The 27,286-nt window shown below is 42.6% G+C and overlaps 2 protein-coding genes across 2 annotated transcripts in view; one reads left to right on the top strand and one right to left on the bottom strand.

Moving 5' to 3' along the window:
- Positions 1-9,146: 9,146 nt before the first annotated feature.
- On the top strand, positions 9,147-9,530 carry LOC310688577 (ragulator complex protein LAMTOR5-like). The gene is given in 2 exon segments (XM_083465095.1): positions 9,147-9,314; positions 9,317-9,530. Coding segments are annotated over 2 exon segments (267 nt in total). The 5' UTR covers positions 9,147-9,193; the 3' UTR covers positions 9,463-9,530.
- Positions 9,531-9,871: 341 nt separating this feature from the next.
- The window catches only part of SLC1A3 (solute carrier family 1 member 3), a 40,252-nt gene continuing 22,837 nt past the window's right edge, over positions 9,872-27,286 (bottom strand). The window contains exons 4-10 of the mRNA XM_083466058.1: positions 22,502-22,706; positions 20,779-20,821; positions 20,333-20,628; positions 19,734-19,967; positions 18,697-18,891; positions 16,009-16,143; positions 9,872-15,401 (exon numbers count right to left, since the gene is read on the bottom strand). Coding sequence (XP_083322184.1) covers positions 15,197-15,401; positions 16,009-16,143; positions 18,697-18,891; positions 19,734-19,967; positions 20,333-20,628; positions 20,779-20,821; positions 22,502-22,706 — 1,313 coding nt within the window. The 3' untranslated portion in view covers positions 9,872-15,196. The remainder of the gene's footprint in view (positions 15,402-16,008; positions 16,144-18,696; positions 18,892-19,733; positions 19,968-20,332; positions 20,629-20,778; positions 20,822-22,501; positions 22,707-27,286) is intronic.

Raw genomic sequence — 27,286 nt, forward strand, 5'->3', positions numbered from 1 at the left:
GCAAGTCATGAAATAACTATGCAGTTTGGCAGAGGCAGGATTAGAAGAGACTAAGAGGCCACGAAGTTGAAGATAAATGAGAACTGGCACAGAAAGGTGAAGGAAACCGTGCACCTGTTCTGACCAAGCTGGAGAGACTGACTCTCATCATCACTAACTCAGTTCAAGGAACTTGGGAAACATTCTAACATCTTGTCTCATTGTTCTTCCGGGGCAAGTTCAGCCCTTTTCAAAAATGTATAAATTATACAAGGCAGTGCAAGTTATTTGTCCAGGAAGAAAGTGCTGTAAAATTAGGACGTTCCAGAACTCATTGTTGTGTATCTTCAAATACAACTTTAGGTTGCTTCCCTTTTAAAAGTCATTTAGAAAATGTCTATTTTAATTCCTTCTGTGCATCAGCGGCCCCAGATTATTCTGGCAGCAACCAGAAATTTCTGTACAAGTGAACAATGGCTTGATCATACAGTATCATCCTGTATCTACAGCAATAAATAAGTACCGTAATAATTTTACTTGTAGTTATTTACAATAACAGATAGGTAGCCGTGTTGGCCGTGTTGGTCTGCCATAGTCAAAATAAAAAAATTCCTTCCAGTAGCACCTTAAAGACCAACTAAGTTAGTTCTTGGTATGAGCTTTCGTGTGCATGCACACTTCTTCAGATACACCATCTGTATCTGTATCTGAAGAAGTGTGCATGCACACGAAAGCTCATACCAAGAACTAACTTAGTTGGTCTTTAAGGTGCTACTGGAAGGAATTTTTTTTATTTACAATAAATCACTAATGGTTTTAGTGGAGATTTTATATCTACATGTTACATTACTATAGTTAACTTCCTCCAGTAGGGTATAACTTTTTCTCATTTCTGCAAAAAGCTCAAAGTGGTGTACATTGTTCTCTTTTCTCCCGGTTATACTCATATCAACCCCGTGTAGGTTAGGTTGTGTTATTTGGCTGTTGTTTGGGTGGTTTGCTTAGCCTTGAGTTTTTAGTAACTTATAGGTGTAGTCGCTCAAGGTGGCATACATGTTTTGTTGCATTGGTTGCAGCTAGGAGCTGTGAATAAGTGCTTTCAGAGATTTGATAATATTTTTATTTTATGATAATTTGATGACGATTCTATTAGGTTTTTAAAAAAATTATTTCTTGTATTGCTTAAAAAAATCTCTTGGTTCTGGCTTATATTTACTATCTTTTATATATGTAGTCTTTTCAGTACAGTATTTGCAATTGCAAATGTGATTCTTTGTCTGTTTTTGAGCCTGTTTGAACATTTGCAAAGGCCTTTGGCCATAAGCAATAAAAATTTGACCTGACCTGAGTAACATGCAAAAATAGGTTGCTGGGAGGCTAAAAACGTTGCAGCCATTCTGCAAACAGCACAAGATAATACATAGTTCCAAAACGGCAGGTAATTAACACACACACCATTGTTTGCACTCCTGAACTGTGAGGATGTGCCAGGACTGAAGGCTACCTGGAAATGACAACTCCCATTCTTCTTGATTAGAGAGAAATGACAGTCTTCTGGAGGGTGTGTGTGCAGTTACTCAGCGGTGACGGAAAGTAACTCTGCACATGGGGGGACGAAGACAGCAAAGTCCAGGCTCAGCTTACACCTTGTGACCTCTGCCTTTCTCCTCCTCCTTACTCTGTCCTGACACTCAGAACATTTCCCCACCTCTGTACACTGAAGGGAAATGCAAAGGGGAGCAGGGGCTCTATACTGAACAACTCACTGGCAAGCACAGATCACACAGCAAATAAGAAAGCGGATGCTAATAAGTGTTTGGCAGGTGCATGTTGAATTTCCCTGTTGCGGTGGGATGTTATATGGCCGAAGAGGAGTAAAATGGAATCTCTCAGCATTTGCAGCTACACTGGAGCACAAGCCTCAATCTTGATTTCCCTCTCTCTCAAGTACAGTCCTTCACACCGGGGAACAGAAGCACTTTGCTGGGCCCATAATTGATTTTTCCACATGAATGAGCTCTCTCCTTTATCCTTCCCGCATGCTGTTACACAGACACAAACTCTTGTTCTGAATAGGGTGCTCATTATGTACCCCTGCTCCCACATAAAAGCCCTATTGAAACACAGCAGAATTGCTTGAGCCCTTTATTCCAGGAAGGAGGCACTGTTTAGGAGTTTAACTGTTTAACAGGTACAGTGATTGTATCTAGAAAGCTTCTGCCACTCACCCCCATACTAACAACCACCCACTTTTTAAAGTTGGGCCAAACACTAACAGCAACCCAGTTTTCAGAATACTACGTAGTTGGTTTGTAGGAAGAATTTGCTACTTCTCAACCTGACCACTGCAAACAAAATTCAGCATAATAACTTGAGTCCAACAAGGAAGGACAAGACATGTATCAGGCTTTGTGTACACAGAAGAGATGTGATGCAAAGGCACAAGGAGCCAAGGATGCAATCCAAATACTCATTATTGGGTGCACTGCACCTTGCTTCTTGACTATTGGTTATATGCAATCCTTATATTGCAAGTCCTGCGTGGTGAAGTTATAGCTCAAGGGGTAGAACAGAATGTCACAGATTCAATCTCCAGTATCTCACCTGCTTGGAATTATGGAGAGTTACTGCCAGCCATTGCAGACAAGACTGAACTAGATGGACCAATTGATCCAACTCAGTCTAAGGCAGCTTCTTTTGTTACTATGTCCATTCATATTTTGGCTAACATATGTACATTTTTTGTTACTCCTTTGTATCAGCACATTATGTTTCCCTGTGGCTGTGTGTTAAGATCCTCCTCACTTCTCCTTGTTGTTGTTGTTTAGTTGTTTAGTCGTGTCCGACACTTCGTGACCCCATGGACCAAAGCACGCCAGGCACTCCTGTCTTCCACTGCCTCCCGCAGTTTGGTCAAACTCATGTTGACCTGTTGTCTTTGTCCATGGAGTTTTCTAGGCAGGGATACTGGAGTGGCTTGCCGGTTCCTCCTCCAGGTGGATCACATTTAGTCAAAACTCTCCACTATGACCTGTCCGTCTTGGGTGGCCCTGCAGGGCATAGCTCATAGCTTCTCTGAGTTATTCAAGCCCCTTCACCACGACAAGGCATTGATCCATGAAGGAGCTTCACTTCTCTAATATACCACAAATGCCAGGTATGCAACCATATGTATGTATTACAAAAACATTTCTCTACAACCAGGCCGTTGGTTGATTAACATCCTATGGCCTTTTAAGTGTGCTTGTGGGAGGAGGTTATTGGTGGTGGTGGTTGTGTATTTTGTGTTCTCGTTTTATACTTTTATGTTGTGAACTGCCTGTGATCTTCAGATAAAGGACGGTATACAAATTTAATTAACAGCAGCAACAACACCACACTTGACTGACAGTACACATAGAACCAGTGACAGATTCAGTTTGCTGTGTTTCATCTTCTAGTTCTCTCCTCTGTTCCTTTAAGTGAATTGCAATTGCAATGGCACAGCAGGATATGGTTGTTTCAGTGAACTAGTGAGAGCTAGCATTTCTGTTTAGAGAAGAGGTGGGGCCTGTTAATAGTCTTCTTAATTGAGATGGAATAAATGCTTTCTGGAGGGAAAAATGGCTGTTTCATCACCTGTCTTTCATATGCATACATAAGAGGAAGCATGCTCCTAAACCAGAGAACAGCCTAGCAGGGTGGGAGTGTCTCATAACATGCTCAGTGGTTATTCATGTTAATGCTGTGGGCTAATTCACAGAAACAGTTAACTATGTCTTCCACACCCCAGGAATCAGTCAAAGCATGACCCAGCCTGCATGCTTTACACCAGACCCCTACAAATTCCCTATTAATGACAATAGACATGCTACTACATCCACAAGTAATAGTTTGGAGGTATACTTGCACTGCTGGGGCTCTGCTTAGTTGCATGTATGCACTCTGGGAAAGGAGGGACATTTTTTTTAAAGTTCATGCTGCATCCAGCAAAAGGGAAGGACTGAAGATTAGTGGTAGAGCATATGCATTGAATGCAAAATCTCCCAGCTTTGGAATCCCCGGCACTTAAGAAGGAAAAAGGAAACAGGTAGAAGGTATTAAGAAAAAGCTTCTTCCTGAGACTCCACAGAGTTGCTGCTAGTCAAAATCCTAAGCTAAATGGACAGATAGTCTGCCCTGGTATATGGCACACAACGGATTTTTAAAGTTACTTAAAGTTCAGTAGGCGAGGTAGGCTCATGCTCATGTATTTATTTATTTATTTGCTTTCTTATTAACATCCCACATTTTGACACATAGTTCTTCTAAGCCAAACCCTATCCATTACGTTTTAGCAAATGTATATTTTCAGAAGTGGAACTGTGCCACCCATTTTCTCCATCAAATCCTCTGAAGTCACATGATGATGTTCGACTGTTAACTTAAGCAGGTCTAGGCATCTACCTACCTTAGAGGTGGAGAATCTGTGGCCCTTCTGATGTTATCGGACATCCCTGATCACTGGTCAAGCTGACTGGGACTGATGTAAGTTGGAGTCTAGCAACATCTGATGGGCTACAGCTTTCTTATCCCTGATAGGGGGTACTCCAAATAGCCCACTTTGGAACTATACCATAAGCTGCTTGGAAAGCTCTTCAGAGGAAGATCAGGGTAATAAATAATACAATAAAATAAATAACTAAATGACGGGGAGCTCTATGTTAGGTGTGTGTGTGTCACCAGTAAACTTGCTTCCAGTTTACTTCAAACCATCCATATGAATTCTGCTTTCTGACAAGGAAGTGCTCTTGTCAGTTACATAGCAAATGTAATTTTCATTACTTTGGGACCCTGTCTTAGTTGAAAAGGGGAATATAAATCCTATCAATCAGTCAATATAACTGAAAATAGTGTTCTTAGAGAAAAATTAAACATATATTGTATGGTAGCCTTTACCAACCTGATTACATGCTGGCTGGTGCTGAGGGGAGTCTGTAATTCAAAACATCTGGAAGGCATCAGGTAGGTAAAGTCTGTGGTATAAGTATAAGGTCACTTATAGACTATCAGTATTATGCAGGAGAGTTTCCAGTACCTTTCCGGACATTTAAAGGTAAAGGGGGCCCTGACCATTAGGTCTAGTCGTGGCCGACTCTGGAGTTGCGGCACTCATCTCTCTTTATTGGTCAAGGGAGCTGGCGCACAGCTTCCAGGTCATGTGGCCAGCATGACTAAGCCGCTTCTTTCAAACCAGAGCAGTGCACGGAAACGCTGTTTACCTTCCCGCCGGAGTGGTACCTATTTATCTACTTGCACTTTGACATGCTTTCGAACTGCTAGGTTGGCAGGAGCAGGGACTGAGCAATGGTAGCTCACCCCGTCACGGGGATTCGAACCGCCCAATTAAATTGGATTAATATGCCCTTTTGCTCCCGTGCAACAGGGTGCCCTCCAGGTATTGTTGAACTACTTCTCTGACCACTGACCATGCTAGCTGGGGCTGGTAGGCATTGGAGCCCAACAGCATCTGGAGGGCATCACGTTTGTTACCTTTGCTCTAGTGCAACAAATCCACTTCTTTAAAATGGACTTTTTGCAGTTAGGAAAGTGATGGGGAAATGCACTGGAAATCTTGGGCTGAATGAATAGTGGGAAGATGTATAAACATTGCACAAAGAGCTAAGGATGAATGCTCATTGTTGTACAACTTTTCTGCAAGCAAATGCAAATGAATGTTCACTAAAGACCACACACAGTCTAACCCCTGTGCCAGCTTTGTGCGAGCAAGTCAGGCTGAATGCTCAAAACACAGGTCGTCTGGAAGAGAGCAGAGATTGACGGCCACCGAAAGCACTGTTGGCTTTGAACGAAGACTTTCCTCCTTTTTGTTGTTCTTTAGTTGGCCGAACACACATCTGTAGAATTGTAGCTGCTCTTTTAAACAAAGGGTTTTTCTGGGGTACAATTTCTTGTGAAGACGTTGTTGCTTGTCTGCATCTGCAGTTAGAATTCAGGAATCTGAATTTGATATCTTTTTTTGAACCTTATCCCAAAAACAAAACAAAACAAAGCCATGACAAGGCAGCCAGGGGGTTTCCGCCTGCCACAAGTGATTTATGCATTAGACAATTTAATAGGCAAAACCCTTCCATGTAGTGGGAATGAACCAATTAAAAAAGTGCACATCAGGGCTAACCCAATTTTATACAACACATTTAAACGATAATTTAGGCAAGCCCTTGAATCCTGTCTTTTGTCCAAAGATACCTTGCTGAGATTTATCTGAAGAAGTAAGAATAGTTTGAACTCTAACACAAGAAAATGGAACTGGATGGAAACATATTGAGCAACTGATGCTAGCAAGGTTAATCATCATCAAGTTTGCTGTACAAAATTTGGCTGCTGGCAGTGCTCCTGTAGCACCATGTCCTCCCCAATACTTCAGTATATTGGAATGGAAAAACAAGATTTTGCACATGTGGTTCTGTCTGAGCTCTGTTAGGTCCTCCTTGCAAGCTTCCCACATGTGGCCCACCATGAGAGCAAGATGCTGAACCAGAAGACCTGTTGGTCTGATCCAGCAGGCTCTTCTTATGTTCTGAGCTGTGATTAGTGTCCATGACTTGGGCAAAAAATATATTAACTTTACAGAAATGATAAGTTACAACCAATACTGTATGTCAGTTCAGCACTCTTTGGAGGGAGGTAACTTTTCTTGTAGGCTCTTGCATGACGCACACAACTGATGATCCAATTCTGAAGTGAACTGGGGGGGGGGGATTCACCCATCACTACATGCATCCCAGTCCTGTGCGTGTTTACTAACTTGAGAACAAGTCCCATTGGACTAGTGAGACTTACTTCTGAGTAAGTGTCCCATTGGCATCTGGTTGGCCACTGGTGGAAACAGAATGTTGACCTAGATATGCATTTGATTCAATTCAGCAGGGCTTCTCTTATGTTCTTAACAAGCCTAGAACATGGGCTCTCTTATTATATAGAAACAGACCTGGTAAAAAGGCTGCTCCTGAAATTTACTGTCACTATATGACGGGTTACATAGACTGTGAAGAAAATTTCTTTTACAGAGTTGTCAAAATATGATATACAACAGTACAGAAGAATGTTGGTAAGCAATTCAAGGGCTCCACATATATTGGGGAGGAAGAGCTGGCATATCCCACCTTCTCTCTCTTGTTGGTTGTTATCATGAACCACAATTTAATTAGTCCAAGTGAGAGAGTGCACTTTTCTTGTTTCAGGTTACAGACACAAAAACCGATAATTATATATAACTATTAACAAATTATATATAACTATTAACGATGGCTGATGTCTACAGCCCAGTGTCAGCAAAGCTGTCATATGATTCTCCAAGGTTTAGTTCAAGGGTGATGAACCTCTGGTCCCCAGGCTGAATGCAACCCTCCCAGTCTCTGCATCCAGCCCACAAGCTTCTTCTCAAGCCATGTCATCTTCCTAGGACCCCGCCCCCCAGGTCACCCCCCCCACCCCATGGTTCTACTCCACATACTATTCAACTGTTGTTGTTCTTTCCTGAATAGAACATGGCATTAATTTATAATCATGCCTCTTTCTTGCCTGGATGGAGGTGTGTGTATGTGTGTAGAAACTGCTGGATTCTGCAAGGGTGGAATGTAGCCTACTGTACAAAGTAAAAGTCAAATCAGTTGTTTTGCTCATTTTTGCCTCTGGCATGCAGCCCAGAAGGTTGACCCCAAAGAGTTGCAGCCCTTGGGCTGAAAATGCTTCCCCAACACCCACAAACATTTTAATAGCATGGAAAGCAGTATATCTTCAACATTAATAAAATTAAGGTTTTAACATACAGAATCTATGACTTGTACCAGCCAACTTAATCTCTTTTGCATTTAAAATATGGCCCCAGTCCAGCTGTAGTTACATGCAATGAGCTTTGTATAACAACCAGGGTTCCCAGGTGTGGGATATATATTCCCAGGAGTAGGTGAAGTCCAGTGAGACGACCCACGATCTCAAAATGCGAGTACTTGGAAATTATGCTGAGCTGAAACATTACACTCACCTCATGTTGTCTGCCATTCTCATGTGATGCATTCGCAACGTATGTCAAGTTTGAGTGGTGGCTGGAGTCTCCCACTTTCTACCTCAGGAATCCAGCTCATCAATTCTATGATAGTTTGGTGTGCTATTCTACTTGCGTAAGTGTAGTTTTACATTAAGTTCATGTTAGGCGAGGCTTGGTTTGCCAGATCAGTTTGTGTGGTGGCAAGAGCAGCCAGTTCTGCAGAGACAACATTGCTCTCTGTTCCTCTGTGGCTGCCTGCTAAAGCACGCGCATGAAAGCTGAGAATCATTAATGTGGCTAAATAAGAGTGGCCAGGGACGTGGGTGGCGCTGTGGCTTAAACCACAGAGCCTAGGACTTGCCGATCAGAAGGTCGGCGGTTCGAATCCCCGCGACGGCATGAGCTCCCGTTGTTCGGTCCCAGCTCCTGCCAACCTAGCAGTTCAAAAGCACGTCAAAGTGCAAGTAGATAAATAGGTACCGCTCCAGCAGGAAGGTAAACGGCGTTTCCATGCGCTGCTCTGGTTCACCAGAAGCGGCTTAGTCATGCTGGCCACATGACCCGGAAGCTGTATGCCGGCTCCCTTGGCCAATAAAGCGAGATGAGCGCCGCAACCCCACAGTCGCTCATGACTGGACCTAATGGTCAGGGGTCCCTTTACCTAAGAGTGGCCATATTAGTTAAGGACAGACACTATGGAAAGAGACTTCCATTTCAATTGAAAACTTTCATTTCAATACCACCTATGTCTGATGGGATATATCTCTGCACTATAGTTAAAAGCCCCACCCTCAACAAAAATGGTCATGTTCTACAGGGCTGTGGGGGCAATGCCATAAACAGGGGATGTTCTCTCAGAGCGGATGTCTGCAAAAAGCAGGCTTTTTATTCCTGCCCCTGTCCTAGGTGCTTGGGAATCATGACATCAATTTAATGACACCATCTGATTGACAGATGGGTTCTCCCACCCACCTGTCTAAGTTGGCCTGTGGGGGTGGAGCCAAATAAAGATCTGGTCTGCGGAGCTAAAAAGGTCCCCCTTTTCTGCCACACGGTGTACAAAACATGTACAGAGAAAATAAGATATGTGGCAACATTACACCTCATTTTCTATCTAGGTGCCTAACATCCTGATAAGTCTAAGATTCACTTCAATAGAAGAACTGGGAGGTGGTGCTCAGCAAGATGGAGGGGGCATTGGAGCATCATTTAGAAATCACAGTGAAGAACCCCTCCATTGCAGGAGCCCTGTGCACCAATTCCCAGGGCCTAAACCTGGACTGTAGTGGTACCCTCTCAGATGAACATTGATATCTGTTCTATCCCAGCAAACAGCCAAGTTGACGTCTGATCCAACAGATATTCCTGTAGTGTGCCTTGAGTCAGATACTGGCAATATCATGATCCAGAAGCATGATGGCATCACAGTGGCAGTTCACAAAATGGCATCTTAACCTTATACATCCACAATACTCCTTGCTCTTCAACAGTGCACCTTTGTGGAATACTCTTCTGCAGATTAATATAGGTTGACTATCTAGTATCACTAGGCAGAATCTAGTTGGGATTGGGCTGTAAACATTCTTCCAAGTTGGTATGGAATATTAATTGTTCTGAACTTGTGCCATTTCATATTACAGATGTGGACTGTATCAGATGTGGACTGTTTTCCTGTTACGTGGCTGGGGAGAGCACCTTCTCAGGTGGTCCCAGTACTAAATAAATCAATAAATAAACCAGAACACACTGCTTGTTCACTACTGTTTGACTTAAAAAGAAGAAGAACTGGAATTAATTTATGCACAACAATGCGAAGAGTCCCGTTATTCTCTGGAAGGCAAAACACCACACAGTTCAAAAATAAAAATGTAAAACTATTTTTTTTATTGAAAATACATCTACAAAGTAATATTTCTCAAGCCACACTGGGTGCACCCAGCTGCCAACCCAGAGTGGGCAGGGAATAGAGATTGTTCTATGGTACCTGATTTCTGTAAGAAACAAAGTTAGTGTAAAAAATATTTTAAAAGCTGTCATGCTTTGTAACACATTTCCCCCCCTACAGTGATGTCACGGAAGGACAACCTTTAACACGAAATCTTCTTTGCAGTGTATTTCCAAAAAAATAGTATCCAATCAAAAGCAAAAATGTAATTAAAAAGTTACTCCATATAATCTAATATTAACTTTTGTACACACATACTGAATACAGTATTTCTATAAAAAATATCTCTAGTTACATGTCAGAAGATGCCTGTCTGTAATCTAGTTTTCCTTTCTGTTAGCACAAGTAAGAAATATAATAAAAAGGAGCATCCATTACTGCATTCAGTTAGAGATGACCCAAGAGCTTTGCATTGTTTAAAACACCTCCGATTCCTGAATGCACTGGGTTAACTCCTATCCACTTTCTATAAGGAAAGTGCTCAAGGACAAGCTAAGTGAGTAGGATCTGCAACTTGTGGAATAAGGAGCCTGCCCCATCAGTCCAAAGAAAGACCGCCTGTGTCCAGCATTCTGAGACTTTGTCCACTTCACATTTTGTAGTGTGTGTGTCTGCAAGTTTTATTCACAGGTCACATTTTTGAACCAAAGATCCCTTCTACATTCCAGAAAACCCTTGGTGGTCAGTGGTTATGTCAGGGCAGGATTTTGGAGAAGTCCATGGTCCCATTCAGCAGAGTAAGTAGTAGTAGAAGAAGAGTTTGGAGTTGATATCCCGCTTTATCACTACCCAAATGAGTCTCAAAGCGGCTAACAATCTCCTTTCCCTTCCTCCCCTACAACAAACACTCTTTGAGGTGAGTGGGGCTGAGAGACTTCAAAGAAATGTGACTAGCCCAAGGTCGCCCAGCAGCTGCATGTGGAGGAGCGGGGAATCGAACCCGGTTCACCAGATTACGAGTCCACCGCTCTTAACCACTACACCAGGAGGGCTTTCAGATGCAGCTGAGCTGGCTTACCACATTCTGAAGTGAAGCAGTATACATTGAGCAGCATCCAATGCACTTGTTCTGTTAACGTAAGGATTGACACTTGTGCAGCAGAACTTTCCCCCTCCTCCAGTTGCTGGGAATTGAAGGTGGGCAGAGTGCTGTCCAACTTGAAGGCTTCCCACAGGTATCTGTTCGGCCCCTGTGAGAACAGCATGCTGAACCAGATGGTCCACTGGCTTGATCCAGTGGGCTTGTCTAATGTTCTCCTCCTGTGCATGCCCCGTGTCATCCCCAAATCTGCTCCAGAGGGTTGGGGAAACCTCCAGGACAGATTTAGCGGGTGCATGGTGGTGGTGGTGGAGTTCTATTGCACAAGTGTCAATCCTTGTGCTGATGGAACGATTCACTTCATGCTATACTGGATACAACCTGTTATCTTCTAAAGAACTACATCCCATAAGATCAGTGATTGCCTAACTGCACCACGGGTGTCAGTGGGCCATTCATTAGATGGGCTTCTTATCAGCTTGGCAAGGCAATTTCGTACAGTGAAAAGAGGATATGAGATGGGTTTGGGCCAAGTGGAAAGAGCTGATAGTAAGGCTCCTCCTCACTTCTGGAAACAGTGGCCCTGTTGGTCTGATGGTCCAGCTTTCTGATGCTACCTTCTGCACTCCCATGGAAGTGCATGCAGGAAGCATGCACTATCTGCCAGCCAGTCATCCTGAACATACTTTTGGTTTCTACAGATGCACAGATCCAACACGGGACAGGGAGGAAAGGATGGTTTATGGGGCAAAGCTACTAGGAATTTTGTGGTGAGGAAGGACCTCTGCCTTCACAACCCTCCTGTGATACTGATGCCATGATTACACATACATTTGAACTCATCTGTTTTGCACACAAACACACGTGTACATTACAGTAGAGTGTGTATAACAATGGAGGTCTCCAGAATCCAGCCTCAGCTGCACACCCAGTTTGCATCTAATTCACAAATCTGTATCTATACAGACCGCCTTCACGACTGCTTTAAACCCCCCTTCTCCCGTACAAATTAAGGAAGACTGTAGTGTTAGGTTAATTCTGGCTACTTTGTGAAGGGAAGCGAGGTAACAAAAAAAAATCAAAGTTTAACTTCATAGCATATTGAGATTTAGCTGAGATGGTCTTGCAATTCTCAGGGTTCTTTGCCTTCAAAATGTGACCATATGAATGAACTCTCAGGGACAAAAATTACATTGAAATGGTTGAGTGGCAGCTGTAACACAAGAAATATATTGTCCCTACCTCACAGAAATACTATTAATTCCCCAACCCCCATAGACTATGCAACCAGTTTGTGTGTGTATATATATCTACAGTACAGCACACCATCCCTGCTTCACATCCATATACCTTTCCCGTTTGACTGCTATGGCAATGCATGTAAATATATATATATATATATAAATCATTCTTTTCTTTTTCATAAATGGGCTTCATCGGGGAGTAAAGATTGGAGCAGGAAAAATAATCAATGATAATATATGGATCTCACCTCAGTGTGTAAAATCTGCCCTGCCTCTTACTCCCAGAAGAAGACTTATAATATTGCTCTTTAAAAATCCTCTCTTATATTTTCAATATTTATTCAACGTATTTGCTATCCTGCTGTGTTTTTGTTTTTTTTAATATTCTCCCTACTAAAAGTAATTGAGCACCACATTAGCTTCACTATTCTAAAAGATTACTCCCCCTACATCAGGGGTGTTGCTAGTATGGAGAACTTGGCAGTGGAATGGAAAAAAACCCCTCTTCCTTTGTAACCCCAGTGTTGGGAAAAAATGCATTTGGCAACCATTTCTTTTCTTTAGCAAGACAAGGAAACAGACCAAATTAATTGGGAAATCGCCCTGTTTGAAAGCATTCTCCTGTCCCCTGCAGTTCTGATATGACAGTGGAAATGTTACTGAACCCTGTCAGGTGCTCTGTGCGTTCTGCTTTCTACCTCTTAGTCTATAAGTGCTTCTTTCCATCGGAAAATCTCTGACACAAAGTAGATAGGCAAGGGTGAAGACGGGCAAACATTTTAACTGTGCAGAAGTGGCTCGAACTCACATCGCCTGCCCTGAAAACAAATGGTTCAGAATACAACAAAGATATGTTCAAAACCCACTATCTTTTCACCTTTAGGTGACCAGCTTAATGAGCCCTGTACAGCAGTTAGAAGGGAGATGATAAGCAGGTTGTATCTGTGTCACAGATTTAAACTATCCTATTAAGTACCTCTTTTTGAGGGGGCTAGGGATCTTTAATAGAATTATCAGCACCAGCTAAAGTACACACTTGAGTGGGAATATAAAACTGATATGCCTTTATAAAGTGTCACTTAGGATCCCAACTCCCATTGAAAGTTAAAATGCATGTCAAATTCAACTCACTGTGCAGCTAGAGCTCTAGGACTGGCCTTCACAATTTATGGCCCACGACACAGCCAAATGTAGCTCACTATCGGTCTGATGCGTGATAATCCCCTTGTTTCTGTGATCTGTCGTGTGCAGCAGCAGCAGCAGGAAGTTTCTTGAACTATCATTACTGGTGGGCTACATTCAGTTGGGTGGATCACAACTTGGGCAGGCCTGATCTAGTTAAATCAATGGAATGTTCAGAGTTAAGTAAGTGGTTGGAAAATTATGGGAGGGGGATGCCTAGGTTATTTCAAAAATGCCCACACTGATGTGGTATCAATAGTTTAATATCCCGTCCCCTGCAACGAAGGGATGAAGACAGTTTATGTTCCAAAGTGCATGTGTATATTAGATCTCTGATCCTGAAAAGACAGTGCGCATAGGTAACAGTACTTGTGTTAAGTAGTAATGCCATAATCCTAAAGAGGAACAGTAATGTTACACATACACAAATGCATTTTTCTAGGTTCATGATCTAGGAATTAAATGGGACTTGAAGGTGCGCAGTACCAGGAAGCTTTTCCTGATCCTAAAATATCCCATTAGGTAGAAATGAAACTATGATACATCCTTTTTTGCTTAGATGGTAACTAGAGCAAGTTGTGGGACAATATTGTCCATGTATTTAAAACAAAAATCAGTGTCCCTATTTTTAGTGCTCCAATAGCAATAAAATAAGGAAATAATATATTTAAAAAGAGAAAGCAAAATTTGCTACTCACTTTTCTGGAGAATAGCATCAAGCGTAAAAAGTAAATTTATAATGCAATCCTATATGTGTCTACTCAGGAGTAAGGTCCATTAAATTAAGTAGGGCTTACTCCCAGGTAAATGTGTATAGGATTACAGCCTTCCTGGTGTGAAGAATGTGTAACAGTCAAACAAACAAACAAACAAACAAACAACCCCCCTTTTCAAGATTTCTTGTCTGCTTTGCTGCTTCAGCTTACATAAAGTGAGATCACATTTACAGGACTATGCAACATGTGCACTTGAATATTCTTGGTAATTTGATTACACAATATATCCCATCCCCATAGCACATCATATCATATCATAATGTTGTATGCTTGGTATTTCATCTTCTTCTTCTTATTTTAATGGGATACAATCATATAACACATTCATTACTAAGTAATAGGGTATAGATTTCAGCAAGGACTTAACTAGACATTACAGTAGATGTGGCGCTGGAGCCACTCAATCTTCTTTCCCCTCTCCTTCCACATGCCACCTGAAACCTTTATCCAGGGAAACATACCACGTGGAATGATGTCATTGTGCTGTGCATTGCCCTCTTCCGGCCACACAGGACTGGATGCAGGGCGATGCACACAGTGATGACATCACAATACGTGTCGTGCTTACCTAGATGCAAGCACAAGGAGAAGGGGGCGAAGAGACCTTGCATGTAGCCACCATGGGTTTTATCCAGTAACGTCACTGAACTGACAGTGAAGCTTCCATCAGCGAAATGAGGAGGGAAGCACTGTAGCCCCCACTTCCCCGAGCTGCACTGGAGGGTTCCACAACTCTCAGGAGCAGATATAGGGTGTGAGAGGGGCTCTAGGCCTATGAGGAAATGGCTGAAAATAGCTTCCCTTCCTGCTGATGGAAGCCTTAATAACAGCTGAGTGACACCACTGGATATAACCTCACGTCTCTCATCATGTCTAGTTAAGCTCTAAACCTTTTCAGTGCTCTGCTTGTAGAGAGATGAGGAACAAACGGACAAGTTACAGAAAGGATTGGAGGAAGTGTACGCTTTCTGCGTATCTAGTGCTTTGTATTGTTCCTCTACCTTACATCTTGGTTTCACTGTCTAAGGGCTTTTCGTTCTCGTTCTCTTGGGAGATCAGCTGGTAAGGCTTCTTCATTTCATTCTCCTCTATCACAGAGTTACCCATCTCAGCATCCTTGCTCCTCAACTCATGCCGCGATAAGTGTTCTACAATCCCTGCGCCGATAGAGTCTCCCAAAACGTTGGTGGTGGTACGCAGACGATCCCTATAGAACAATTTGCAGATTTAAACAAGCTAGGCAGTCCCAGCCCTCCACAGCCCCAATAGATCACACAGTACATTATTACACTGAATCACTGAAATTAGGAAAGGAAGATGTAATCTGCAGTGTATTTGACATTGCAATTTTACACTCAAGTAACAAAACAAAATGAAACAAAACAAAGCATGCAATTGTATATAAATAACTTTATTTGTAACACTTCCATCTAATCCTTTCCTCTAAGGCGGAGGTTCTTAACCTGTGGCCCATGAAGTGGTGGGAAGGGGCTATCCTTTTCCCCCAGCACAACAACCCTATGAAGTAGGACTGATGAAATAAAGTATGTTTCTGGCACAACGTCATCCAGAAAGCTTCTTGAATGAGCAGAGATTTGAGAAACACAATACTTTCAGGGCGTGGGGAACATCCTAATCGGTGCTGGCTTGCTTTGCAGTTAAAATGATCATTTTTTATATCCTATGCAATACAACTGAATATTGGCAAAACATTCATGGGGAAATGAACTAAAATGACTTGCAAGTTCAGTTTTTATGAATGCCCACTAGCCTGCTTCATTTTATAATACACATTACACTGCAGAAATACTCACAAAAACCAATCCACTGCAATGATAAGGGTGATATCGTCTGTAGGCAAACCAACAGATGTCAATACGATCACCATAGTGACGAGGCCAGCCTGAGGAATTCCTGCTGCACCAATGCTGGCTGCTGTAGCCGTAATGCTGTTCAGAGAAAGGAGACACCAAAACAATCACACAGAGCTTTTAATTTTTAAACACACACATAGGTTGTGTTTTTGTTCTATCTATCTATCTATCATCTATCTAGCATTTTACAAAAATGTTTTCCCCGCCTTTGTTTATGTCTTATGAGAAAAATTTGCACATAGTCTAGACCAGCCTTTCCTAACCTGGTGCTGTCCAGATGTTTTGGACTAAAACTCCCCTCTAGAAGAAGAAGGGTTTGGATTTGATATCCCGCTTTATCACTACCCGAAGGAGTCTCAAAGCGGCTAACATTCTCCTTTCCCTTCCTCCCCAACAACAAACACTCTGTGAGGCGAGTGGGGCTGAGAGACTTCAGAGAAGTGTGACTAGCCCAAGGTCACCCAGCAGCTGCATGTGGAGGAGCGGGGAAGCGAACCCGGTTCACCAGATTACAAGACTACCGCTCTTAACCACTACACCACACTGGCTCTCTAGCCAGCACAGCCAACTGGAAGGCACAAAGTTCAAAAAACCTGAGCCAGATCAGTCATCAGGGACACCTCTCTGCTCCACGATGGGGTGCCATCCAGTTGTTGCACTGAGCAGAAGGCTGGCAAAGCACATTCCTGCAGCCTTGAACTCAGCTGATGGGTGGTTAATTCAAGCCTGCTTTGTGCAGGGATTAGTAGCACAAAGTGGTTTACATTGAAACTGCTAATAAAACGGAGGGGAAAAACTTGGTTGATGACTGATTGGGCTACACCTAGCTCCTGCAAAGGAACAGCTAGGAGCTCACTTCAAGCTCCCAAATGTTCCTTTGTAGCCACATGCAGAGCTACCCCACACCTGATGTAATACTGCATATGACATAGCGTGTTCTCCCTCATGGAGAGCACGTGTTGCGGTGGGGGCTGACAAGACACCTCACTGTTGCTGGGCAAAAGAGTTTGGCCATCTTTAAGCAGGGGCGGCTGTTACTGGAGAGATTTATATGTTGCCATTTCCTGATTGACAGCCCCGTTTGTTAAATACACTGCACACAGCGACGAGCTTCCACTTTCGCTGCGTGCTTCGGATCACCCGCCCTCCCTCCCTAATGTTAGGCTGTTTGCTTGACCTGTCATGGGGTCGTCTGCTTTGGGGCAGGGGCCTAGTAGGAATTTTGTCCATTTGGCTGATTGGTTGGTGCCATTTGGTTTTTGCCTACTGCGTAGCAAATCGTCACAACTCGTAAGGTTGCAGTTAGGCATTGGTTTGGGAATTGGTTGGTGGAGGGGTATGGATTTGGCTGTGCCTGCCCCTCCAAAATGCTGCTGCTGCAAGGGTTTTCCGTTAAAGGAACCCAGGGGCTCGCCATGCTTTTGTCCGAACCCCCTTGCAAGGGGCTAGGGCCATGCAAGTGCCCCTGGGAGCATTCTGGGGAGAGGTGAGGCATGGTTCCCAGTCCCGTCTCTCTCTCTAGGTAACTTACCCTTTCTGACTTTGCGGGGGGTGCGAATATCAGAGCTGTCCCCGTGCGGGGTCAGTTAGTTGCTACCAATGCCTAAGCAACCACTCACATTGCTGTATTTTTATAAAGTTGGGGCCAAAATTATGCCAAAAACCTTAAACAAAAATCAAGTGTCATTGTGTTCTTATTTGGGGTGTCTTGGGGACCTTGACGCGCAACCGATGGGTGTGGTTTGTTAGGAATGGCCAGATTTGTCCCACAGACTGGAGGTTCTCTACCACCCCTGCTGTAGCTGACTAAGACTGTGCAGTAATCCTATGTACACTTATCTGGCAGCAAGTCTCATTGAACTCACTGGGGCTTACTTCTGAGCAAACATGCATACACTTGTGGTGCAAAGTGCAGATTAAACTGATATGTGTATTATAATGCTTTAAACGTATGTGCTATATTATGTTTTTGAGACGTGTGCTTGCTTTTGCCTATAACCTGTATTTGGTTGACCAATAAAATCTGATGATAACAACGATATTCAAGGAATGATCATTTACTCTTTACCCCTGATTATACTTATGGAAAAGTACTAAAGTTACTGAAGATTTTCTCAAATGAATACAGAACAAGCTCAAGGAAGTATGCTGAACTGAGTTGATAAAAAGGCATCTATTTCAGTGGGAGAGAACTATAGCCAAATCCTATGCATGCCTCCTCAGAAGTGAGTTCAATGGGACTTGCTCCCAGGTAAATGTGCATAAAATTTCAGCCTGAATCATTAAGTTATTCAAGGACACCCATTTTATTCAACATTATGGCAATCCTTTTCTTTCTTCTTCCTTGTACAGTCTAGCTTGCTAGGGCTATATTGTGATACCCATCCCCCTGGAAGTGAGCTACTTCACTATGTTAAGTGATGATTTAAGTCCTATTGTTTTCAGTGGATTTACAAAACTTGGAGCTAACTCATAATGACAATGTTTTCAATCATGGGCATAATGAGGTACACATAGAGGGCAGCTAAAACACTGTATACTATGGCTCCTATCACATGTCTTTCCCACTACCATATGATGCAAAAAGCAGCCCATGTAAATGTCTAAGGTTTTGCAACATTTACAAACCTGATTGTGATAATCTGTCCAAAGTTGAGGTCCATATTATTAACCTGTGCAATGAAAATTGCAGCCAGTGCCTCATACAAAGCTGTACCATCCATGTTAATAGTTGCACCCACAGGAAGCACAAATCTTGTAATGCGTTTATCTACTCCATTATTCTCTTCCAAACACCTAAATGTGATCGGCAAGGTGGCAGAACTAAAGCCAAAAGGGGGGAAATGGAGAAAAATTAACTCATCGGAAAAGGCAGGTACTATTGATATGGATGATGGCTATACACATTATTACTGACATTATGGAGTCATCCAGAACAAGTACGGCAGATAGAGATTTCCTGTCTCCTTAAATTACCTAAAATTTATTATTATTTAAATGAAATCAATTCACATGTTCAACTGTGTGCCAGTGCCCCAATCTAGCTAAGAGCATCTCCACATATAGTTGGGTGCCTGTGTGTTACTCGTAGAGCCCATACCTCAGTGGTGGATCTCATGAGTTGCCTGCAGATGTGTCCTGGTTCCGACCCTGTCATTTCAGTTGAAAGCCTTAGATCTGGAAAGCTAGTGCCAAAGTAGATAGCGCTGGATATAAAGTAGCCCCAGATGCACACTTACTGGATCAGGAACCATGGGCTGTATCCAATGAATGTCCATCTCAGAGTAGACCCATGAGTGTAAATTGGATGTCCATTGGTATGTGCACCCAAATGTGAAATCTCTGGCCCTCCAGATGTTGCTGGGCTTCAGCTTCCATTAGCCTAGGCCAGCATAGTCAATGGTCAGGTTTGATGGGAGCTACAGTCCAGCAACACCTGGAAGGCATCAGGTTCTCCACTCCTGGCCTAAACTCAATGCACTGCTGTAAACGTTATGTGAATTGAAATGCAGTTCCCTCTCCATACACTGGTACAGCTAAAACATGACTAGAGCTGGATTGAGGCAAAAGTGGAGTTATTAAAATGGTGTACGTGCATATGCAAACTCAGTGAACTCACCCCGTTCACTCAAAATCAATCTTGATCTGGCTATGAATATTCCTACCTTGAAGATGTTCCCAGGGCTGTGATGAGAGCTTGCAGCAATCCTCCAATGAAGACCCAAGGGTTCTTTCGAGTGATTAGGAAGTAGAGTAAAGGGAGCACTACAATAGCATGGATGAGCAAGCCAATGATGACAGTAACAGTATACATGGCAAGCTGCCCTCCAATCACACCCATATCTTCCATCTCAACAATTTTTCCAGCAATCAAAAACAGGATACCAAGTGGCGCATACCTACAAACAAACCACACAGTTAATATAATATAATATATAATATACGGCTATCCAATGAGAAGCCTAGGTGTGTATATTTTGGTGGTGCTATTTGCACGCGCTCAGAAATTTCCTGACACATTTCAAGGGGCCTAAGGCTGAAATCCTAAACACATTTACATGAGAGTAAGCTTCACCAAATACAGAGGAACTTACTTCCAAGCAAACATGCATGAGATTGTTCTGTTATTTAGCCGCACTGGAAATTAATGGCAAATAAATGGAGAATGTTAGGCAGGGAAGGGATATTTCCTCTTGTATTCTGTAAAATGCCATGCACACGGATGGTGCTAGATAGATCAACAAATGTAGCATTCAACACCTACCACATGATTAGTGATACGAGGCGCATGATAGCCTCATTAAGGCTATCAAAGAATTCTCTCAATGCTCGTCCTTGCTCCTTCATGTTCCCTATCACCAGTCCAAAGCTGATTGAGAACACAACCAGTCCAAGTGCATTTACTCCATTTACAGCCCCTGGAACAGGGATCATCTCCTTTTTCAACTGAGTTAGGTTTTCCATTGCTTCGGACACATTGTTTATAATGCCAGCAAGGACAGATGTTTCGTTTGAGTCAACTGCTATACTAGGTGTCCGTTCCTCATAGTTTGTTTTGAACTGTGAGAGATGGGGAAAAGGAGAGACGTTATATCCGCGTCTTTTCTAGGCATTACAAAAACATAATGGCTAAGACTACTCAGTTGCATCAGAAGATTTACTTGAAGCTCCCGGATGAAGATAGGTGTAATTAAAACCACACATCGTTACCTGTTTAAAGCAGGCTTCCACCAGATTCGGAGGGAACATGTTTCTGTGAAGAAAGAACAACTATTTGAGGAATAGTACACATATTTTATCATTTCAAGATGAAGCCCTATTGAAGTTGGTGGGGTTTACATAAAGGTAATATGTATACGGTTGGGCTCCATGGTCATCTATTTGGCCTGACCCAATAGGATTCTTCTTACGTTCTTATGCTCATAAGAAGCTTCCATACCATACTAGGTCAGATTGTTTGTCCACCTAGTGATGATAATTTATAGTGACTTGCAGTGGTTCTTGGGGCAGAGGTGTTTCCCATCATTTGCTACTTGATCCTCTTAATGGGAGATATGAGGGACTGAATATGAGACATGTATTCTACCACAGGCATATGGTCTCAGCAGTATATTGAACTAGCATCAATTTACTCTCTCTTTTTTCTTTTCTTTTTTCTTTTAAAAAAAGACTGCTACTTCTTTGCAATTCACCAAATTAATCTCAGCGAATTTTCTCCTCAACCTTTTGAGCAGGAGCATGCTGCAAATCTACCCTGCCTCAGGTTTACTTTGGTTAGACAATAGAAATAATAAATACACGTCTTCCTTGATTCAGAATATAAACAACACTTTTGCAGTGAGAAAGTAAAGCCGCTGAAGGAGGAGGGTATAGAAAGGGACCCTCCAAAACTTAGAGCCAGAGCATTATTTGAAATCACAGTTCCAACAGGTTCACAGTCAACCCACAAAAGAAATTCTCAAATTCTTCACATGCACAGCTGTGGGGAGAATTGGGGCAGGTCTGCCTAAGGCATTTTGCCAACACAAAGGATAAGATGGTGTCCCCCAAATCCACATATCACAATCCGCAACATTTTTGCACATTTTTTACATTTTGTACATTAATGATTTCCAGAATGAAATGTCCACAACAGGAAGTTAGAACAAAGTCCTACAGTAATCTTTCCATTTTAAAAATTCTATGTAAAATTTTATTTGAGTCAGTACTATAAAATTCTAAACTTAAAAAAGCCACAGACATCCTGTTATTATGTCAAGGAGTCCTACGCTAACTACCTTCTTCTTTTACTTTTCCATTCTACATACAGAATCAGACTGGAGCCCTGGAACATAGGAAGCTGCTATTTAAACAAGTCAATACATGGGTCCATCTAGCATCAACATGCAGCACCTTTCCATGGTTCCAGATGGGACCTTCCCAGCTTTGCTTGGAAATGCCACGGATTGAGCCTGGTACTGTCTGCATGGAAAGCCATTGCTCTACTATTGAGATCAAAGATGGCTGGGCCCTGAATCTTACTTCAATACTGGTGATGGGACAATTTCCTCCACCATACTGAGCACAGCAGGAGAGTTTTGATAGTGCAGAGTAGACCAGCTTAGGGAACTCAGGGGAAATGGTGGGTGAATACCACCTCCTCAATTATGTTTCCTGAGGCAGCCATATTACTCTGCCTAATAGCAGGGCTGGCCCTGAATTGGGGAATTATGAATTGCTTCAAATCTCATTAGTAAACCCCACAGTACATTGTTAAGAAGCTTAAAAAGCCTGATCAATAAGCCTTGGGGGTCTATGTTTACAAGTTATTTCTGAGCCGGGGGTGCCATTTTGAAAAGAGAGAGAAAAGAGATTGATAGCTCGGTGTTAATAAATTCAGTCATATGCTGTAACTTTCATTACCTTGCTTATACGACAGAAAATGCATTTTTACCTGATCAAGTCCAGAAAGGCATCTGCGGCTGTCACTCGCACAATCTTGCCTTCTCGATGCATTTTTTCCTTCGACCCTTTCCCTGGATGGATGATGACCACCATGATAATTCCAATCAGGACAGCAATGATTGTGGTGCTCATGTAGTAGACGACGGCTCGGAGCCCCATCTTCCCTGATGCTTTGCTGTCCAGAGCAGCAACTCCTAGCAAACAGAAGCATGAGAGTGAAACTAGAGTCTGTACATCACAAAAAAACTGTGAATACACATACAGTGGTACCTCGGGTTGCATAGGCTTCAGGTTACAGACTCCGCTAACCCATAAATAGTGCTTCAGGTTAAGAACTTTGCTTCAGGATGAGAATAGAAATTGTGCTCCGGCGGTGTGGCCGCAGCAGGAGGCCCCATTAGCTAAAGTGGTCTTCAGGTTAAGAACAGTTTCAGGTTAAGAACGGACCTCCAGAACGAATTAAGTACTTAGCCTGAGGTACCACTGCACTAGAATAAGCATTCTTGTAATACGAGAACCCTGATGAATGGCGTGGCTTTCAGAAAAAGAAGTATTTCTTCTCAGAGAGCGTGTTGTTAAATTATGGAATTTGTCCCACAAGTTACAGCCACCAGCTCTGATGGCTTTAAAAGAGGATGAGACAAATGGAAGAATAAAGCTATCAGTGACTACTAGTCGCGATGGCTATATTATCAACAGTATCAAAGATAGAATGCTTCTGAATATGAAAGCAGATGCTCTCTCACGGAGCTACAGTCCAGAGAGGGAAGGGTGATAGTTCAGTGATAGAGCAACTGCCTCCCCACCCACAGATTCAATCCCCAGCAACTTCAGATATCATAGAATCATAAAATTGTGGATTTGGAAGAGTCATCTAGTTCAACCCCCTGCACCGCAGGAGTGTTTTGCCCAACATGGGGCTCAAACCCACAACCCTGAGATTAAGAGTCTTGTGCTCTACCGACTGAGCTATCCCACTTCAGTGTTGACAACACTGATGCAGATGGCCCAATGGTCCGGCTTGATATAAAGTGACTTCCTTTGCTCTTACGTTACCTTTCTCCCTTGAAATTTGAGACATGGTGTGCTTTATAACAGCACAACGGCAGGGGAGATAAAAGCTTTCCCTCTCTCCCTAGATCCACACGAACTACCCTTGGATTGGGAGAGATGGTATGTCTGTTTTCGGAATGTGTTGCAAATGCTATATAACACAATTATTTTGTGCTCGAACTTCTTATGTTGTAATTTCTTATCTACAAAAGAAGCTGGTCACGTTCCCAAAAATTGTACAAATTGTTATAATTCACAATTATTATTTTTTTAACAACAACAAATAATGAAATAGACACAGGACAAGAGTTCTATCTGAACTAATCAGACCCTTGAGTTATAAGTGGGGTCTTCTGCTTCCTGATTCCTTCTTATTGCTGCAGGCAATGCACCAGGTAGGAGTTAAGTGAGAAGCAGAGTAGTGTTAAGAGCTGCCACTTTTCAGGAAGTGGGTAAAGCATGGGAGAGGTAATCAGCTCCAGGAGCAATAAAGGCTTTGCTGATTTTTTGGAAAGTATATGAGATCCTGTGACTCTGACCTGATCTGCTAGACCAGCCTTGTCCAAGCTGGTGCCCTCCAGATGTTTTGGATGCCACCTCCTTTCAACTCCCACTAGAAGGGACAATGGTCACGGATGATGGGAACTGCAGTCTACAACATCTAGTGGACTTGGGGAAAGGCTGTGCTAGACTATCCCTCCTTGTGGACTTCTGCTCATGATCAGAGCAGGATGTGAAGGACACAGCTAGTACAAGTCTGAAGGAACAGCTAGCTAATCCTAGCATAGACTCTGTCAACCAGGAGGTCTGTTGTCATTTCAGACAAAGGACAACAGTCCTCTGATAGCATTAAAAAAACAAAACAAAAGCATTTAAAGATACACAGGGAGTCTCTGCATATATAAAAAGGTCCATGCTTTAGACAACCAGCAGTTGGAAGGTGATGAAGAGGATGAGAGATGGGATGCAGCTAGTGTGCTCATCTCTACTTGTCCCCATCACATGTTCACATGTTCACTGTCCCCTATTCATAGCACCTGAATTGCTTTACTGTTTTTAGTGTATGCCATATGTTTTTAATGTAAGTCCCTTGTTTCCCTGGGATGCTCCTAATTACTCTAGATTTTTTTTTTAATAGGGTTGTTTGAAGACTGGTAGATCATTGTATGTTTCCAATTTCCTCAGTAAACATCCCTGAAAGGTGTATAAGAACATTAAAAGTGCCTTGATAGGGTCAAAATCTCAGCAACTATCAAGTGAAAAGAAATTAGCTGGTGGCCCACCAGTGGACTGTGGTGGTCCACCTGTAATATTCTTCACTGAGCTCTCCTGATGAACCTATGGATATTGTATCGCTGGCATATTATACCTACAGCGCCCAACAGAATTTAAAAAACCAACACTTTTAGCTGCTGAAAATGCCAGGTTGACATACTTATGGGATGCAGATGTAGAGGAAATTATCAAATAGTGAGCATACAGTTTAAAATTTGATCTGCAAACTGTAATTACGAATTATTTGGAGGATTAATGACAAAGCAGCTACTAATTTGCTAATAGAAACCCAATTCTGGAATGCCCTCCCTTAAAAGGCTCACTAGGTGCCTAAGTTGCTATATTTTGGTGCCAGAAAAAAAAGTTATTTAGCCAGGTACTTTAACTGCTGTCATCGTTAACCCTGTTTAATATAAACAAAGCAAAACAAACCTGGCATGTAATACAAAGAGACCTCCAATGAAGATGATGTAGAGATATTTTCATTTGGACCACGGTTCATGAATCTTTCACCGGGGTCAAGGCCTCTTGCCCTCAGACAGGTTCCCCAATGCCATGTTTTGTGGAGAGACTGTGATTACTTCGAGATAATTTTGTACATGCTCAGATTCACTCTTGTCTTATTATCATCACTTTCCATAACGCTGCCCTTGGCACTGAAGCCAGGTTCTATAGCTGAAGAGCATAGGCAGGCTCCAAATAAACTCCAGACATGCTGGGCTTTGAGCTGCAACTGATTTATCCTCTGAAACTTGTCAAGGAACTTTTTGGATGCCCAGCCCAGCAGTACATTTCCTGTTCCTCACATCTGCCAGGGCAAAGCCCTGCTGCGGGGGCTGTTTAGATACTAATTTAACTCTTTGCATGATTCCGTCTTTTGCTCACTGTATTGGAATGTGCCACACAATATGCTTTTTGAAGGGAAACTAAAGGCGTAATTTATCTTCTTTATGTGTGCTAAGCAGAGCAAGAGGTAAAGACTCGCAGAGATTCACAGCAAGCCATAGAACAGTGATTAGTAACAGCTGACAGCCTCGGACCAAGGCTCTTTCTCTTTGGTAGCCTCATTGTAATACCAGAGCACAAAGAACTTACTGTCCCAGTGCCAAGAATCAGAAGTGCAGGAGCACAGAGAAGAGCAGCACAATTTTATTTTTTTTACAGGAACAAAACACAGCTGATACCTGCTTAGTGGAGACCTGAAAAGGCCATCCTTTTCTGGACGTGACATCTTGATTAGCATTTCCCCCCATCTCACAAGAAGGTTTAAAGTTGCTCATTCACAAAAAGAAGAAGAAATGAGTGTTGGCAGGGAGGGGGGAAAGGGGCGCATGCACACTCACATCAGTCACCCACTATTAAAGGCGATTTGCTTCTGAAAAAAGAACTTCCAGTTGATGATTTTGTTGGCCCTCCTAATGCTAAATAAGCATGATGTAATGCGGTGAATTGCTTTAGTTTAATTAGAGGAGAGTTCATCATAGTAACTTGTTAAGCCAGTCAAATGGCATGGTCACTTGGGATGCAGAGCAATTAAAGCAGAAAATTAATACACTAGTAAAAATAATACATCAGAAGCAGATTCTTGATGCAGGGAAATAGCAGACACTTGTACGTGGCACACCAGATGTTGTTAGACTACAACTCCCATCATCCCTGACCATTGATCATTCTGGCTGGTGCTGATGGGAGTCAATGTTCAACAATATCTGCAAGCGTAGCCATCTTTGGCTTGAAAGATCATTATGTTCATTTGGCTGAGGTTATCCTCTCTCCCACATCAAATTCCCCAGTCAGGAACAAAAGGATTTCAGGGCGCTGACTTGGGCCCCACATCATGGGTGCCCAGCGGTGCCGTTATAACATGAAGTCAGGGCTTTACGTCACCCCCAGAAGTGATGTTGGAGGCCCTGCAAGGCCTAGGACACCCCTTTCAAGGCCCCCCCAAGGCCTCAGATGAGACCCAGAAGTTGCGTCCAAGGCCCCACAGAGTAGGTGCTGAGCAAGCCCCCAGGGCTTCTTGGAGTTGCAACCAGTGATGGATTTGTATGACCAAACAATAGATTCAGCTTCATATCTATGAATTGCTTTCTCAAAATGCTCCACATATACAACTCGCACAACTTGCAACTCAACAGGCTGAAAGCAGTGCACCCTCTGTGTACTGCAGTCTACCATAAACTGAGCACTGTTTTTCCAGTGAAAGTTCAGGATGCACATTTTCTCAAAGAAAATAAAATAATAAAGTTTCTGGAACCACCAAACCCAAAGCAAGGGGTTTCATTGGAAAGTGGAGCATATTGCAATATGCAGCTGATGGGCTTTCTTATGCTCAGGGGACCACAAATTGCAAGGATTAGTATATCTTATACTAATAATTATTACAAGAACTCTGAAAGATAGATTAGCATTATTATCCTCATGCTTAAGATGAATGGTTGAGGCT

Source organism: Podarcis liolepis, assembly GCF_965112155.1.
Source record: "Podarcis liolepis genome assembly, chromosome: 11".
In the NCBI taxonomy this organism is placed as follows: Eukaryota; Metazoa; Chordata; class Lepidosauria; order Squamata; family Lacertidae; genus Podarcis; species Podarcis liolepis.